Genomic DNA, 18,617 nt, shown 5'->3' on the forward strand with positions numbered 1-18,617 from the left:
TGGGGAACTGCTTTTCATAGGTCACGATAGGTCACGATTAGGGATGCACCGATCCATCTTTTTCTGTTCCGATGCAGATACCGATACATGAACTTTGCGTATCGGCCAATACCCATCCAATACCACTGTATAATTAATAAACCATATACCTGACCATTGACTTAAACAACATCACTTTACTAACTTTATAAAACTATAACAAATTAACAAGATTAAGGATGATTTTTTTAATTAATTAAGAATTAATAATAAGGATTAATTTCTGATTATTGGTCAATAAAATTAATAACTGTGCTGGACCTTGGAACTGTGCTGTCTGGGCTCAGGACTCTGAAATTTGATGTCTGTGAGACTAAAGACAAAACCTTCTCGGTTCTCCTTATATGCTGGGTTACTCGTTGATAGTTGATGATGGGTTGAGGTGACCATGGAGTCTTGCTGGTTGCTATGATGTGTGTATGATGTCTGTAGATTACTCTGATACTGGGTTATGAAGCCTAGAATACCGGCGGTGCGAGAATCGGGTTCCATGAATCGAGGAACGGCCCTTTGGATCAGACTAATTATCCAATACCCGATCCAGCTAATTTTGTTAGTATCAGGACCGAAATCCGATCCTAGTATCGGATCGATGCATCCCTAGTCAAGATGAGATCTGGGAGACCAAGAAAACTTATGCTGGTAAGACAGGCAAAGCAAAATCCCCCCATATGAACCCCCAAGAACCTGCATGGAAGTGCAGCCGAGTGAAGAGGGTGGTGCACTATTCCACTGTGCAGCATTGCTCACACAAATACAAATCATGGAATCCGTAGTTTGGACATTGCAGTTAGCACCATGCTAATTAGTGGGCGATAAGCTTTCCTTACAAGCGTCCATGGGTAAACTAGATTTCCTAAGTTCCCAAGTCTCACTGGTTTGGTCAGCAACTGACGAGGCTGAAAGAAATCCCAGTAATTAACCCCTTCAGGTTTGGCCGGACCTGCTTCAGACAGAGGGAAGTGGACTGAAGACCAACACTGCTACTGCTGCTGCTGCTACTGCTGCTGTGGAGAGGTTATTAGGCCAAAAGCAGAAAAAGCCCCACTGCTGGTCTGTGTGTGTCTGTCCGTTTCCCCTGGTCATGCAGTCAGCGGTGGTGTGGGCGGCCTGCTGAATCAGAGGGAGCTGTACAATCACATGGCCTCAGGGCTCCTGAGTCAGTGGGTTAGTCTGTCACTTACATCAGAAATAAAAGTGGGACGTTCACAAGCGGCTGAACTAAATCTCCCAGCCTGAGGGGAATTCACTCCACGGCTCAGTGGAAAATTAGAGACATTTGCTCCTAATGGGCTGGAGGCGTAAGGTGTAGGCTAAACGGTCAATATCTGGAACATAAGAATAGACTGTGAACGAGACGTGGGTATTTTCTGTATTCTCTGTATCCAGTTTTTAATAAACAGACTTGGTTTGAATGGTCGTCCAGCCTCTCTGTGAACTGACCATGGTCAATAAATAAATAAATGAGATAATTCAGGAGTCCTAAGCATTGCAAAGTCTCATTTGGTATCTCAAAGTCTCAATTGGGGAACCCTGAGGGAACCCAGAGTAGACCTAATGATTGTAAAACGGTTCTTCGTGGAGCCAAAATCACGTGAAGAACCCTCTTGCTGGTTGCTATGCTCTGTAGGTTACTCTGATCCTGGGTTATGAAGCCTAGATGGTGTGAGAACTGGGATCCGTGAATAGATCGGCCCTTTGGATCAGACTAATTATCCGACACCCGATCCAGCTAATTTTGTTTGTATCAGGACCGATATCTGATCCTAGTATCGGATTGGTGGATCCCTAGTCAAGATGAGATCTGGGAAACCAAGCAAACCCCCCATATGAACCACAAAAGTGGTACTTCTATGACATCACGTGAAGAACCCTTGGCTTTTATAGGGGTGCTCCAACTAATAGTGGCTTTCTAGGTCTCCAGATAAGGCCTAATGATTAGAAAATGGCTCTTTATGGAACCAAAAATGCTTCTTCTATGGCATCAATCAAGGAACCCTTTATAGCACCTCTATTTTTAACAGTGCTAGGACTATCAGTACCCCGAGAGGGCCTTACGAGAGGGCCTAAGAATTAAAAAACAGCTCTTTATGGAACCAAATATGGTTCCTCTATGGCATCAATCAAGGAACCCCTTGTAGGACCTTTATTTTTAAGAGTGGTCTGACCATCGGTGGGCAATTCTGAGGACCTTCTAGGTCTCCAGAGAAGGCCTAATGATTAAAAAATGTCTCTTTATGGAAACAAAAATGATTGTTCTATGGCATCACTCAAAGAACCCTTTATAGCACCTCCGTTTTTAACAGTGTAAACTCTCTAACTCCTAACCCCAACCCTAACCCTGGTTCTAATCCTGTTAGACCAGACTGGGAGCTACCCAAACCCAATGTGGGCCCCAGTACTCTGCATGGTACCCAGTGAGCATCTTAACCAGTCAGTCACAGTCAGACACTCACTGTCCAGTCTAAACGTCTAGAACGTTCGGAACTGTGTCCACCCAGAAGCACGAGGTTCTGACTTCTCCTACTGTCTCACACACACACACACACACACACTCACACACTCACACACACTTGAGCCCAGCCTACTCCTGACTCACGTCTATCATAGGGGGTTCCCTTTATTGCCATAGCTATCTTTAGCATCAATCGCTATGGCTACCACAGACAGAGACACAGCCTGAGTGTGTGTGAGGGCGAGAGAGACAGAGAACACCACAAAAGAGAGAATCCCTCTCTGTTGACCCTCTAAACGAGCCTCTGTTAGACATTCATTCACAAGTGAAGACTGAGACTGTCTCGCTCACACACACACACACACACACACACACACACACACACACACACACACACACACACACACACAGAGCTCATGAATGAGGACAAAGCCCTTGTAACACACTCTGCCATTACCCATTTCGTTACTGTGGACGGGGTCACAGTATGCTTGTGTCTCCCTCTTTATACGTCGTGGGATGGACAGACCGAATATCTGACCACAGGGTTTTGTGAAGAAGAGCCCAAACTGATGAGTGATCTGAGCACCCTTGCTTTAGCAGGTCTGCCTCCACTAACAGATCAGAGCAACGCTGAACAGTGATAACCAACCAACCAACCAGCTGTGGTAAAAGAGAAATAAACAGGAGTGGACAAAATAATGGAAACACCACATTAAATACGCCACACAGGTCAACTGCAGTTACTTGCTGTAGCTACTGTATCTGCAGCTGTACAGTTTATCAACTCTCATCAATCCCAGCCTATCCCATCCATCAGTGGCAAAAAGAACCACCACATGACCCAAACAGGACCACCAGAGGACCACCATAGACCAGACACTATTATGCTGGTATGAGTGGCATTGGTGGACAGAAAGGAAAAGAGAGAATGACAAAAAGAGTGCGAGAAGGAGAGGGAGTGAGACAGAGATAGAAAGGGTGAGTGAGAGAGAGAGAGAGAGAGAAAGCGAGAGTGAAAATGAGTGAGAGAGTAAAGCAGTGAGAGTGAATAGCAGAGAGAGAGAGAAGGAAATAAAGTGAGTGAGAGACGGTAAGAACGAGAGAGGAACAGAGTGTGTCACAAGAGTGTGAGAGAGAGAACGCAAGAGGAAAAGTGAATGAGAGAGTAAAGCAGGGAGTGAGACTGAGTAGCAGAAAGAGAGGGAGGAGAAAAAGCACGAGAGCGTGAGAGACAGTAAGAAAGAGAGAAAGGAGTGAGAGCAAGAGCAAGGGTGTGAGAGAGTCACAGAGAGATGGAGAGAGACAGAAAGTGCAGGAGCGAGAAAGAGAAAGTGAGAGAAAAGCAGTGAGTCAGTGAGAGAGAGAGAGAGAGAGAGATCCAGAGAGAGAGAGAGAGAGAGAGAGAGAGAGAGAGAGAGAGAGAGAGATCCAGAGAGAGAGAGAGAGAGAGATCCAGAGAGAGAGAGAGAGAGAGAGAGAGAGAGAGAGAGAGAGAGAGAGAGGGATCCAGAGAGAGAGAGAGAGAGAGATCCAGAGAGAGAGAGAGAGAGAGAGAGAGAGAGAGAGAGATCCAGAGAGAGAGAGAGAGAGAGAAGCACTTTTTGGGTGGTAAACCGTTCTAGCAGAGCAGTGACGTAAATATGAATGTGTTACGAGAGACAGAAAGAGAGAGAGCGCGAGAGCGCACTAGCAAGAGAGTGAGAGATATTTCCTGAGACTCTGACCTGTGATATGTGGTTAATAGAGGACTCCATCCTGCGCAGCTGCGACGCCTGGATGTCCAGCAGCTGCAGGACGTTATTGGCTAAGGCATTGATCTGGTAGGCCACGCTGGCCAGAGACTGGGTGGTGTAGGCTTTGGTCTCCTCCAGGGCTTTCCTCTTATCCTGGGCCTGCAAGACAAGCACAGCAGAAACCACCTTCAATCAAATGCACAGGGTGACACTGTACCGTGGCAGTACTGACCACTGGCTACAACACCGACGCATGTGGCTGAGCTACACACAGCACTCCCATTAATGTACTGGCTTTAATGGAAACCAGTCACTGACTGAAAGTAGGCTTCTCCAACAGCACAAATCTAACCAGCCCTGAACCTCCGTGTCAAAAATGCTCCTGAAAGGGTTCGAGTATGCTGCACACACAGGAATTTGACCTCCAGCGCAGTGTGCAAACACACACACACACACACACACGCCAGAGCAGGGGGCGGCCCTGGCTGTGGCACCCATGGAGCTGTTAGGGGTTGGACGCTCAAAGGCACTTCAGTCCTGTCCCCGGTTCAGAGGATGGAGCCGGCGACCTTTAGGCCATAGGGCCACTTCTCTCACTGTCGGGCCTCGGCTGCCCTGTGTATTTTGGACATGATTCAGGGGTGACGGAGGCGTTGGCTGTCCACGATGACGGGGTCACGTCCTGTTTCACGAGTCTCTCACAGCGAATATCAGCTATGAACTCAAAACTACATTTTTAAAGTATCTTTAAGTATCAGTTTTTCTCTTATTTATTTCTTACTTATTTATTTTTATTTCATTTACTTACACTTTATTTAATTACTTGTATATCTCTTGGATTATCTGCTTAGTTTATTTTATTTATTAACTCCTTATTTATATATTTCCTTATTTCATTATGCATTTAATAATAATAATAATAATAATAATACTTATGTATTTAATGGTTTATTTGCTTAATTATTTACTTCCTTAATGATTTATTTACTTATTCTCTTTGGTTATTTTCTTAACTTTTTTTTTTACAGATTTTATTTATTTACTTATAAAGTTTAGTTTAATTGCTTACCTTTTTTACTTATTTATTTACTTATGTTTATTAGTGTATTTGCTTAATTATTTATTTACTTATTTACTTTAGTTCATTTGTGCTTTTTGACTTCTTAATTTACATTTTTACTATGTATTTATTTACCTATATAATAAATAGTTTGTTTAACTGCTTCTGCTTGTTTATTTATTTATGTTCACGCTCTTATTTACTGATTTGCAAACTTATGCAGAAGCTTCCAGAGTGTGAGAGACCTACATGATCTCAAATGTAATAAAACTGGTTAGAAAATAATAAACAGTAAATAATATACTCCAGAGCGACCGTGTGGAAGCCCAGTTTAGTGTGTTGATTTATTAAAAGCTGACTTATATGAATTACAAACAAACAAACAAACAATCAAATCAATTAGAATTTTAATGTAAAGAATAACTCAAACAGAAATATGAAAAATGAGTATTTGCAGAGTTTAAGAGCGACTGTCCAAATGTTTAAACACACAAGTTTTATGTGTATAAATACCAACGTAAAGTTTTTTAATTTTTAGAAGTTAGTTTTTCGGTTCCGGCTTCAGGTCGGCCTCAGAGAGATTGTGTGGTAAGCCTCCATCAAACTGCGGTCAACCGCCGCTCGTATAAGAAGCGCTGCTGCTGCAGCTGCACAGGAGGCCGGCAGAAACCCGAGAGCCCACAGACACACACAGACACACACACAGACACACAGACACACACACAGACACACACACAGACACACACACAGACACACAGACACACACACAGACACACAGACACAGACACAGACACACACACAGACACACACACAGACACACAGACACACACACAGACACAGACACAGACACAGACACACACACAGACACACAGAAAAAACAAACAGGCCATACGGATTCCCTCCCAACAGATAAGCCAAATGACTCCAGCATTCCAAACATCTCTCATATGAGCTGGAAAAGCAGCAGCCATGAGAGTCAAACTGAGCACGGTTCCAGCACTTACCCCCCTGCCCAATCCCCCCCCCCCACCCCCCAAAACACCATCACTCACCTGTACACCACTGTACGCTGCAATATTCCGACCAATCACCAATCACAATCCTCTAAACGTAACCCTACTCTTAACCCAAACCCTACACTAGCTCTACTAACCCTAATCTTAACGTAAACCGAACCCAAGCCCCAACCATCTTAGCCCACAAAATCAACCATATAATTACCAACCCTAACCTAACTTTAACCTACACTTAACATATTTCATCTTAAACAAACCTTTATCTGAACCTTAACTCTAGCCCTAAACCTAACCTTAACCCCAACCTAAACTAACCCTAATCTAAACCTAACCTTAACCCTACAAAGCCTAACCTAACCCTAAACGTACCTTAACCCTACCAACCCTAACCTAAACTAATCTTAACCCTAACCTAAACTAACCTTAACCCTACAAAGCCTAACCTAACCCTAAACATACCTTAACCCTACCAACCCTAACCTAAACTAACCTTAACCCTAACCTAAACTAACCTTAACTCTACTAACCTTAACCCTACTAACCCCAACCTAAACTAACCTTAAACTCTACTAAGCCTAACCCTAATAACCCTAACCTTAACCCTACTAACCCCAACTTAAACTAACCTTAAACTCTACTAAGCCTAACCTAAACTAACCTTAATCCTACTAACCACAATCTAAACTAACCTTAACTCTAATAGCCTTAACCCTACTAACCCCAACCTAAACTAACCTTAACTCTACTAACCTTAACCCTACTAACCACAACTTAAACTAACCTTAAACTCTACCAAGCCTAACCCTAATAACCCTAACCTTAACCCTACTAACCCCAACCTAAACTAACCTTAAACTCTACTAAGCCTAACCTAAACTAACCTTAATCCTACTAACCACAATCTAAACTAATCTTAACTCTAATAACCCTAACCTAATCCTAACCATAACCCTACTAACCCCAACCTAAACTAACCTTAAACTCTACTAAGCCTAACCCTACTAACCCCAACCTAAACTAACCTTAACTCTACTAACCCTAACCCTAATAACCCTAACCTAAACCTAACCTTAACCCTATTAGGCCTAACCTAAACCTTGTCCTAACCTGAACCATACTAAGACTAACCTAAACTAACCTTAATCGCACCATCCACAACTTAAACTAACCTTAACCCTATCAGGCCTAACCTAAACCTTGTCCTAACTGTAGCCCTACTAACCCTACCCTAAACCTAACCTAAACTAACCATACTAAGCTTGACTTAAACCTTGTCCTAACCTTAACATTAATAAGCTTGACTTAAACCTAACCGCAGCCTAAACCCAACCTTATCCTATTCATACTAACCTCAACCCTACTAACCCTAATCTTAACCTAATAATAATAATAATAATAATAATAATAATAATCTTAATTTATATCTAACTCTAATCTTAATCTCAGTATCTAAAAGCTAATCTTTCTGCTCTGAGGACATCCAGAATACAAGACATAGATGATCACGTCATTTTCTCACATCTAAACCCCTACCTGACCCTTTTTTGACCTGGGTCAGCACACTGACATGCCCCATCTGTGGTGAGCGAGCTGTGGTGGGGGGGCGGTACGGCAGGGCTGTGCGCAGTGGCTAACCATGAATGTATAAATGCAGCAGATGTGTTTAATGATAAGCAGCTCCCAGCAGAGACTGAGGCCAGTTAAGCTCGCAGGGCATCTCACTGCTGATTGAACTGGTCACAAGGCACAGCGCTTAGACAGTTGTGCCACTCGGGTACTTGAGTTTAATCCAGTGGTCAGCGTTCGCTCCTACTGGGGTGCCAGCCACTTTCTGTTGGGACATTCATGGTCTGAACTGAAGGCCTGGAGCCTAAAAAAAGGGCCTAAGGCATAAAGACAGCCATTACACCAGCTACACATTCTGCTGTACAGTCTGCTGTAATATCAGTGTATCGCTGCTCCTCTGATTGGGTTATTGCTCTGAGCTCTCTGTAAAATCTCATTGTCTTACATCCGGCCAGCTCAGTCGCTCTCTCCTTAAGGCACAAAGTGCTTTATAACCCACAGCTTAACAGGAAGGGCCTACCTCCTTCACTGAAGTGCTGGATGACGCGTCTTTACAGCTATACCAGCACAACGTCACACAACAGCGCAGATATTGACTTTTCTTTTTAACCTTGTTTAATGAATGATCTGTCCTGGGAGCTTCAGATTGAACTGAAATGCTAAATGCTACCTTATAGATTACCTGATGGTGTAATACTGGGTGCAATACACTGGTCTCATCTCCACCTACCACTTACATGAAGTGTAAAATAGCTTATTCTTAAGTTCAGTAGTTTGTAGATTGTTTTAAAGGAACTACACTGGATCAGTAGCAATGTTTGAAGCTCATTGCCAGAAAAGAGGAAAACCACCAAACCAAATCCCCTGGGTTTGAATGTCCAGTCTATCCAGTCTACTACTGTTGGTCTTGTGCATTTTAAACATTCAATTATTTGTAATTTATAATTTATTTATTTATTACCTTTTGTTATTTTATCAGGTACTGCAGATCACTTTGAGATCCATCTTTTTCTGTTCCGATACGGATACCGATACATGAACAGACACCGATCCGAGACCACTGTTGAATTAATAAATCATATTTCTCAACATGTGGGAGATACTTCAGTATTTCAGGCTTCGGGATTGACTTAAACATTACTTTATTACTTTGTAAAACAAAATATAACAAATGAACACAGATATTAATGAACCCAATTTCTGTTTATTTTTATCACAAAAATATAAATATAATTACTGTGCTGGACCTCGGCACAGTGCTGTCTGGGCTCAGGACTTTTATTCTGAAATTTGACGTCTGTGAGACTAAAGAGGAGCGAGCAGCTCCTCCCTTCTGGGTTCTCCTTATATGGAAGACGAGCTGGATTACTCGCTGAGAGATGATGACGGGTTGAAGGCACCACACTTGCTGGTTGCTATGATCTGTGTATGATGACTGTAGGTTATTATGAAGTTATGGATTATGAAGCCTAGAATATCCCGGCGGTGCGAGAATCAGGTTCTGTAAATGGAACGGTCCCGTGGATCAGACTAATTATCTAGACTAATTATCTTAGTATCAGTGCATAGCTAATGAAAGGTGCTATATAAATAAATAACAGATCTAACCAATCGAGGCATGGACTCCACAAGACCTCTGGAGATGTCCTGCTAAGGTATCTGGCACCAAGATGAATGTCAGCAGCAGATCCTTTAAGTCCTGTAAGTTGTGAGGTGGGCGAGGCCTCAATGGATCACATTAGCGAACCTTAGGTCGCTGGTTCACCAATTGATCTTCCCTGAACCAAGTACTGACAAACTGAGAACACCCCACAAGACCTGCCTGATGTTTTGGAGATGTTCTGACCCAGTCGTCTAGAACAGGGCTGCTCAATCCTGGTCCTGGAGATCTACCACTGGAGTTCAGCTCCACCCCAAATCTAACAGACCTGATTCAGAAGGCCTTCAGGAGCAACTGAACATCTGAAATCTTCAGGGTGGTAGATCTCCAGGACCAGGATTAAGCAGCTGTGTTTGATTCTTGCACAAGTGGCTCAGATTCTTATGCTTGTCCATCGGCCCTGATTTACCACCTTCATCACCTTCAAGGTGACACCTAACTGTTCAATTGCCATCTAAATGTATCCACCCCTTGACCCCTTCACTTCACCAGTCAGTGATGCTAGTGTTATGGAAGATCTGTGTTGATAACTGATGCAATGTCATGAGAAACCGAACTGTGATTCCCCCAAATCAAAAAACAAGCGCCCTCCGCTAACCGTATGACCACTACCTCTTTCTTTTAACCTCATTGTCTTCTTCTGTCTTTCTGGAGAATCGGCTAATCGACACGTCTAAGGTCTACGGAGAATTTAGGCGATTTCCCTCAGTTTCAGATCCATTTTTGGTGCCTTACTGCCAGGAAAAGAGTACGGCTTCAAGTACGGCTCGGCTTGACCCGCCATCCTTTAAGATCCACGGAAAACGAGACGTCCAGGCCGATGTGGTGGAACGAACTTCCCCTGGGTGTCCGAACAGCAGAGTCCAACGCTCGCTGTCTTCAAACCCAGACTGAAGACCCTCCTCCTCTTCTGAGAGTACTCAGGCGAAGAGAAGAGTACTATGGTCTCCATATAGACTTGTGTTTAGTAGTCTAAGATTAGAGGATCTTTAAATTCTAGTCTATTTAAACTAGCTGAGGTTCTTCTTGAGTAAACAGTGAAGCTCTTATGTAAGTCGCTCTGGATAAGAGCTTCTGCTAAACGTCGGAGATGTAAGAGTCCAAATCAAAAGACAAGAAAGAGAAAGAGAGACACAGACAGGCGGAGATTCCCAAACAACCTCTGCAGAAATTCCCTGGCAGTAAATCTCTTATCTCCTCCACATTAGCCCAGCAAAAGGCAGCAGGACAGGAAGCTGGCGGAGGAGGGGGATCACACAGACCAGTCAGCCAAAAGTTAGCGTATTTGCCCTCCCACTCGTGTAATGTTCGACACCTGGCTGCGGACTGCGCTGAAACAATGCTCTGAAAACATCTGCTTTCACATTCCTGACTCTAACGCGATCTCTCGCGCCGCCTTAACGCGAGTGTGGGAGGACGCTGAACGCTGCATGTTAATAAGCCATGAGTTCGGGCGGCGGGCGCTCTGGCTAACGTACACATTCCTGGCTGAAATTTATGCTACGTCTCAAAAGCTGAGAGTTCAACTGTGAGGGAAAGTCGGGGGCAGAAATAAGAGGCCAGAGGTGGTAAACTACAACCACAAACCACAGCTAACAGCAGCTATTAAAAGTACAGGGAGTCTGTGGAGGAGGAGAGATTAGCACTCCTTACTTTGACGCTGAAATTAAAAGGCTAAGAAGATGCTAACTTTGCTAATGAGTGAGTGAGAGGCAGCGTTAATGCTAGCTGTGATCGACCACTCACTGCTAACCAATGCTAGTAGTTTTCAAAGCTTCTTATAATATTAAACAACAACACATTTTTATTATTATTATTATTATTATTAATCAATGCTTCTATAGTTCAAAACTGGAGCTATTAGGCTAACCCAGCAATAAGTATTACACAAATTTACTGTTTTTTGAACATCAGTTTATGTTTATAGATATTATAATCATACAATGCCCGAAACCACATTAGCATGTCTACTCTTTACTGAAATTAAAAGGCTAAGAAGATGCTAACTTTGCTAATGAGTGAGTGAGAGGTTAATGCTAGCTGTGATCGGCCATTCATTGCTAGCCAATGCTAGTAGTTTTTGAAAGTTTCTTATAATATTAACAACAACAATACATTATTATTATTATTATTATTATTATTATTATTAATCCATGCTTCTGTAGTCTGTGGAGGAGGAGAGATTAGCACTCCTTACTTTGACGTGAAATTAAAAGGCTAAGAAGATGCTAACTTTGCTAATGAGTGAGTGAGAGGTTAATGCTAGCTGTGATCGACCACTCACTGCTAACCAATGCTAGTATTTTTGAAAGCTTCTTATAATATTAAACAACAACACATTATTATTATTATTATTATTATTATTATTATTATTAATCAATGCTTCTATAGTTTAACACTGGAGCTATTAGGCTAACCCAGCAATAAGTATTACACAAATTTACTGTTTTTTGAACGTCAGTTTATGTTTACAGATATTATAATCATACAATGTCCGAAACCACATTAGCATGTCTACTCTTTACTTTGGCGCTGAAATTAAAACGCTAAGAAGATGCTAACTTTGCTAATAGCAAATGCAAGGCAATAGTGAGAGGCAGCGTTAATGCTAGCTGTGATCGGCCATTCACTGCTAGCCAATGCTAGTATTTTTTGAAAGCAACAAGCTTCTACAAAATAATAACAACAATAATAATAAACTACACTATTATTATTATTATTATTATTATTACAGACATGCTTCTATTGTTTAACACTGGAGCTACAAGGCTAACCCAGCAATTAGTATTATGTATGCATAAATTACACACATTTACTGTTAACCTTCGATTCATGTTTATAGATATTATAATCATAGAGCGTCAGAAACCACATAAAATCTCTCTATTTGAGATTATTTAACTTTCATGCTAACTCTGACCAAGCCATCCTTCTCTGCTAGCCAATGGTGGTTTCTTCTTGAAATTCTTAACATTATAAAAAATAATATTAAATATTAATGGGGGCCCAAGTTGTCCAAGAATAAGGTGCCGTCACTATGACCTGAGGATCGTTGGTTCGAATCCCGGTCATACTGCTAGCCATCGGCAGCCGGGATCCCGAGACCAGGGTCTTTACCCTCACTAGTGTCGGGAGCACTGCATGCGATAGGGGGGAGAATATGTATGGGCTATATGTGTATATATAGTATTTCCACTAATTATTAATATTTACACTAACCCCCCCCCCCTCCTGCTTTAGTTTTACACTGGAACTACAAGGCTAATCCATTAATTAGCATTATGCATAACCTACACAAATATGTTGGTACTTCAGTCAATGTTAATAGACATAGTCAGAAATCACATAAGCAAGTCCATTAGAGGTCACTTACTGTCCACTTAATGGACTGACTACTATTGCGGTTAACGGAAAAGCGTGTAAACTTGATTTTCCACTAAACTATCGCTTTAAGGGCGAGGGTGGGTTTGGTGGCTCTAGGCGGCTCAGTGAGAGCAGGAAGGAAAAGCCCAGGCTTCCTCTCCAGAGAGAGGGGGAGGGGAGAGGGGTCAGGACCACCACCCCCGGGCTGTCCACCCAGCGAGTGGGGGGAGGATAGATGGACAGGAATATATAGACAGCAGATGCAAACCATGACTTTTTATTAGAGCTAGGCCTTCAGTTCAGGCTACTGCTACAATCCCACCGCCACTGATTTCCATTTCTGACAACTGACCGGATCCTGGTTGGATTACCGACTTTATTCACTGTGAACGACGTAGGTAGAACTTCCACAAGGCCTAGAATGACGATCCTCTCCAGGCAAAACTGATCCCACCCAGCTGGAAACGAAAGACGTGACTGGTTGTTTTATCAGTTAGTTCCCGGTTATGTTGGTGGTTTAGCTCTAGAACCCAAGCCTGTCGCAGGCTGTCGGCATGTTTACATTTCAGGCTTCATGATTTAGGAACCATACTCTGTTTCTCACCAACAGACCATGAGATATATAAACATTTCTGGTTTCGGTTCACAGAAACTCGTCAACGTCACAAGTGACTGTGTTTATAAATATATATATAAACTATACAAAAATATAATCAAACATAGAAAAGTATAATATATTATGAAAAAGAAAGTATTTTGTGAAATCAGCTCAGGGTTTTAAAAATATATCTTCAGGCCTTCAGTCCTGTTCATGAAGTCCTAGCCAATAATGTTTAGCTTTATGTGCCTGGACACTACAGAGAAACTAATTCTGATTGGACCATTTTACATTAGCGTTTCACCGAAACAGAAATGATTTGGCCTTCTCTGAAGATCTAGAAAACCTCTAGGGTCCCCCACTAATAGACAAAGCAAGGTTCTACAAAGAGTTCTTTGAGTGATGCCGGATCCGATCCAGGCATTTTTTTATGGATCGGGTCTTGGCTATTTTAATCCCAGTCTTTGTTTTAACCACAGAGCTTCATCTGGTGTCCTCAAGGCCCCATTAACGGACATTATAGCCCAGCCGGCAGCAGCAGCAGCAGCAGTGTGGACGTTCTCAGAAGGTAAATAAAGGAGTTGAGGTTCTGCAGTGTGGAGCTATTTTACAGTGGAACCTGAAAACAGACCATAATATCTGACCCTTTATAAAACTCTCACTGAAACACACTGACCGTTTTACCAGCGGGAGAACCGCAGAACCGGCACTCGCCTTTCTCTGTTTATAAACCAGCACTGAAGAGAACCCGTTCAGAACCGAGGGGAGGCTAATGCTAATACTAACACACACACACACACACACACACACACACACACACACACACACACACACACACACACATGCTATAGAAACCCCAATCACACACACAGCACATTCACCCACTATAAACCAGTTATTACACACCAGTAGACCAACAACCACAGATACCAGTCCAGAGTGTGTACCGCTACACACACACACACACACACACACACACACACACACACTCAGGAAGTGATCAGACTGCAGTGTTGTAAAGGAGCTGGGAGCTGATTGGTCAGGGAGGAGATCAGACTGGATTATCAGATATTAAACACTATAAATCAGTGATTTTAAGAAAAGTCTGACTAAACTAAATCAGTCAGACCAGAAAGTCTGATTATAGAAACTGAGACTAAAATAAAGGGATTTTACTGAACGTGGATCGGATCGGCACCGATCGGCTGAGTATTAAGAGACTCTGATTCGATTCTGGGGCAAAAATAATGGCCCCAATCAGACAGACAGCTGAAGAACAGATATAAACACACGAGGAGAGACAGACAATTAGACAAAGGCTGAAAAAGGAAGAGAAAGTGGCCAAAAAAAAGTGGACACCGGAAAGAGAGGAATGGCAGAGGCGTTGCCTTTCAGCAGCCTTACTGAGGCAGCGAGGGTCTTTATCGTTTCTGCTGGAGTGTCGGCAGAGCGCTGAAAACTAGAACGAGGCAACATCTCTCCACCATGAGAGCGGCGCAGTGTGTGTCACTAAGCAGATAAACCTCATGGGCCTCTCAGCGGCAGCTAAGCTCAGAGGAACAAGTCCGAACAGCCTCCTCTTTCGTGAAACAGCCCTGTTTCTGGGATACGTCGGGCTTCTTTCTGCCGCTGACAGCCGAGCTAACCCTGCTTGCGCGATCCCCCGGGGAAAAAATGCTCTCCGAAAAAAACGTAGGAGCGAGAAATGCTTGGAATGCCTTAAGTTAACACTACATAACTCTCCCCTGCAAGAGGATGCAGGCCTCCAGTCCGCTGCTTTACTGCAGTAGAAAGGGGAAAGGAGGGATGTGACCTCTCCAGTCATGTGTCTGTGAGCTCAGAGCTCGGAGGCTCGGGAGGTGAATCAGCAGTGGGTTTGATCTCGTCCTCGAGCTCGGCGCCTCTGCGGGAAGAGCAGATGAAAGTCTAAGGCAGAGGAAGTGGCTGTAATTATCGGCTTTTTGGTGGCCGTCTGATCTCAAAGGACAGATTCCTCTGGCTAATCAGAGGAAGGAGCCTCTTTATGCGGGGGAGCCACCCAGCCAGGCCATCGGATCATCAGAGTGAGTAGTAAGAGGCTGACGGGGCCCTGATCGTCTGATAATAAGGCTGTTGCTGTGATTTTAGGTACTACTAAAATGACCACTAAATTAGACAAGCTCATATTTTCCTTTGAAGCTCATCCTAATTACTGAGTAATTATTGTTTTAATAGAATTTCCTATATAAAGCCTCAACATTGGACCGACACCACAACACTGTTTCCTACTTGTGTCCATCAGTGTTCCCTGGTGGTCTAGTCTTTGGCACTCTCACCGCTGCATTCGGGTTGGAGGGTTCAATTCCCGGTCAGGGAGCTCGTCCGTGTACCTGTCCACTGCTGTAGACGGGAAATGTTCAAGCGAGGAAGTAGTGGTGGCTCAGCGGTTAGAGTAGGGTTGTGGGTTCAATTCCCAGTCCTAAGTCTTGCCTCTGTTGGGCCCTTAAACAAGGCCCTTCAGCCTCTCTAGGCGCTGTAGATGGCTGCCCACCGCTCACCGGCCATGCGTGCTCACGGTCACTGTGTGTGTTTGAGTGTGTGTCCACTGTATGGATGGGTTGGGGGGGCAAATTTCACCTGTGTCCAACCCAAATGGGGAAGTTGGTGGTCTTATCTTGTCTTGCTCTCTCACTATTCACCAGCAGGTCACCAGCATACATCAAATACACCATACAGCCACTGGGAGGACCTACTGGGTTTGGGGGCACTCTATAGAACTTTGTTAATGGATACATTAGAAAACCAATGAGGACGAAGCCAATAAGGACACTTGTTCCAACAATCCAGGCTGCTGATTGGCTGTCTGAGTTAAGCATTTCGTTAAAGTCAGTACTTCTTGATTAGTCTGCAATCCACTGTGATCAGTAATTCATCACCGCCACGGCCAGAATTTCTATTTTAGAAGGAAAGGAAAAAACCTTGGATTTAAAAAAAATTATAATAATAATTTTAATCCAAGTCATTTTAGAGCATTTCTATTGGTCGATTCATCATGAAATATGGACACGATGTAAAAAACAACCATCAGATTCACATGATGTCAAAATATGTTTTTTGGGATGTCACAAAGATCACATTTGCATATCCCTGCCTTCGCCCATTCATGCTAAAGTTGTACAGGGTGATTCGGCCTGAGCTGTAAAAGATCAATCATGTTAATCTAATTTCCTCAGAGTTCAGAGTTTCAGTCAACGCAGTCAACACACCGCCACGTCACGTCACGTAAAAAGCTTGAATCTCCAAAAACCATGTGAACTTTAAATGGAGGTCAATGGAAAATGATTTTATTCCTGGTCATTTTGGAGAATTTCTATTGGTTCGTTCATCATGAAATTCTGACACAATGTTAAGAACGACGGTCAGATTTATATTAGGTCAAAAAGTGATAAACGACAAACACTGAGATACAAGACCAGCATGGACTATAAAAAGAAATCATGTTAATCAGATTTTTTTACAAAAATATTCTATCTATATTATATTCTATAAAGGCTTTTTATTTTTTTTAGGAGTCGAAATGTGCCCTCTGTATCTTACCCATCTGTGGTAGTGAACACACACACACACACACACACACACACACACACACACACACACTAGTGAACTAGGGGCAGTGAGCACACACACACCCAGAGCGGTGGGCAGCCAACTCCGGTGCCCGGATAGCAGAAAAGGTGAAGAGCCTTGCTTAAGGGCCCAACAGTGGCAGCTTGCCAAGCCCGGGTATCGAACCCAGAACCCTGTCATTAATAGCCTGGAGCTCTAACCGCTGAGCCACCACTGCCTGATAAAAATAATATATAATAAATAATAATAATTATTATTAATAATAATAATAATAATAATTATGACACAATGTTAAGAATGATGGTCAGATTCATATTAGGTCAAAAAGTGATAAATGACACAAATTGAGATACAAGACCAGCATGGCGTTTGATTTTTTTGCAAAAAATATCCTATAAAAGGCTCAAATGCAGCTCATTTTAAAGCTCAGCTAATTTTGCACTGGTCTCAGCTAAAGGAGCTGAAGCTGAAGCCAAACTTTTGCCAGGCAGAGGTCAGTCAAAGGTCACCCAGCCCTGCTCAAGTCAACCCCCTCACACGGATACAGCAAGCGGCACCTGACCCCAGACAATCATCTGTAAGCTGGATCATCTGTGTGAGGGGTTTTATCTCCATCACCAGGTTCTGAGAGAGAGTGTGTGTGTGTGTGTGTGTGTGTGTGTGTGTGTGTGTGTGTGTGTGTGTGTGTGTGGGGAGCTGACATGTTCGAACACGAGCCCTGTCGACTGCAGCACCACACTGCACTCAGCTGTACACATGGGAGTGACCAGAAGAACGAAGGGCACTAAGCCCAGTGTGATGTAATCCTCTGAAACTCCGCCGTTTCCCTCTCTCTCGCGCTGTAGATGTTCGCAGCAAGCCGGCAGATTAGACGTCTAATAAGGGAAGCGGCAAAAGGTGAATTAAAAATAGCGGGCTAATCCCCACAATACGGCGCAGAACCAGCAGACCCAACAGCCTGCGCCTGCGCCTGCCAAACACCGGCCTTATCTACACCCACCGAGTGAATCACTCCACTCCAGAGAGTCCAGCCACGCCTCAGCAGCGCAAAGAGCAAACACGCGGAGGCCTCGCGCAGGACAGCTACACCACAGACTCGACAGCCTGGAAAAGCCTCTGATCAGCCTCGCTTCCCTCGCTTATACACTATATGGACAAAAGTATTTGGACACCTGCTCATTGAGCGTTGATCCTGTTTGTGTTGGAGTAACTGTCTCTACTGTCCCGGGAGGAAGGCGGCTTTCTACTAGAAACTATTTTAGAGCACAGCACTGCTGTGAGGATTTGATTGCATTCAGCAACAAGAGTGTTAGTGAGGTCAGGATGTTGGATGACCAGCTAGAGGGGTATAAAAAGCCCCCCCATTACTGCCAGAAGGACTGCAGAATAGGACTTTCTGTAGGAGCAGATAAACATGAACCTCCATGTCTAATGTCAGGCGTGGGTTAGAGGGGGTGGGGGGGGTGTATACAGCCCCCCAGCATGAACTGTGTTCCCTGGAATGCTGGTGGAGTTTCA

At 43.5% G+C, this 18,617-nt stretch overlaps 1 protein-coding gene across 8 annotated transcripts in view; it reads right to left on the bottom strand.

The window, feature by feature from the left end:
- abi1a (abl-interactor 1a) overlaps positions 1 to 18,617 on the bottom strand; it is an 89,098-nt gene that overhangs the window by 62,007 nt on the left and 8,474 nt on the right. For all 8 annotated transcript variants that reach the window (XM_072679306.1, XM_072679309.1, XM_072679303.1 and 5 more), the window contains exon 2: positions 4,222 to 4,389. In XM_072679306.1, the coding sequence (XP_072535407.1) occupies positions 4,222 to 4,389 (168 nt within the window). The remainder of the gene's footprint in view (positions 1 to 4,221; positions 4,390 to 18,617) is intronic.

The sequence above is a fragment of the Salminus brasiliensis genome, chromosome 5, assembly GCF_030463535.1.
Source record: "Salminus brasiliensis chromosome 5, fSalBra1.hap2, whole genome shotgun sequence".
In the NCBI taxonomy this organism is placed as follows: domain Eukaryota; kingdom Metazoa; phylum Chordata; class Actinopteri; order Characiformes; family Bryconidae; genus Salminus; species Salminus brasiliensis.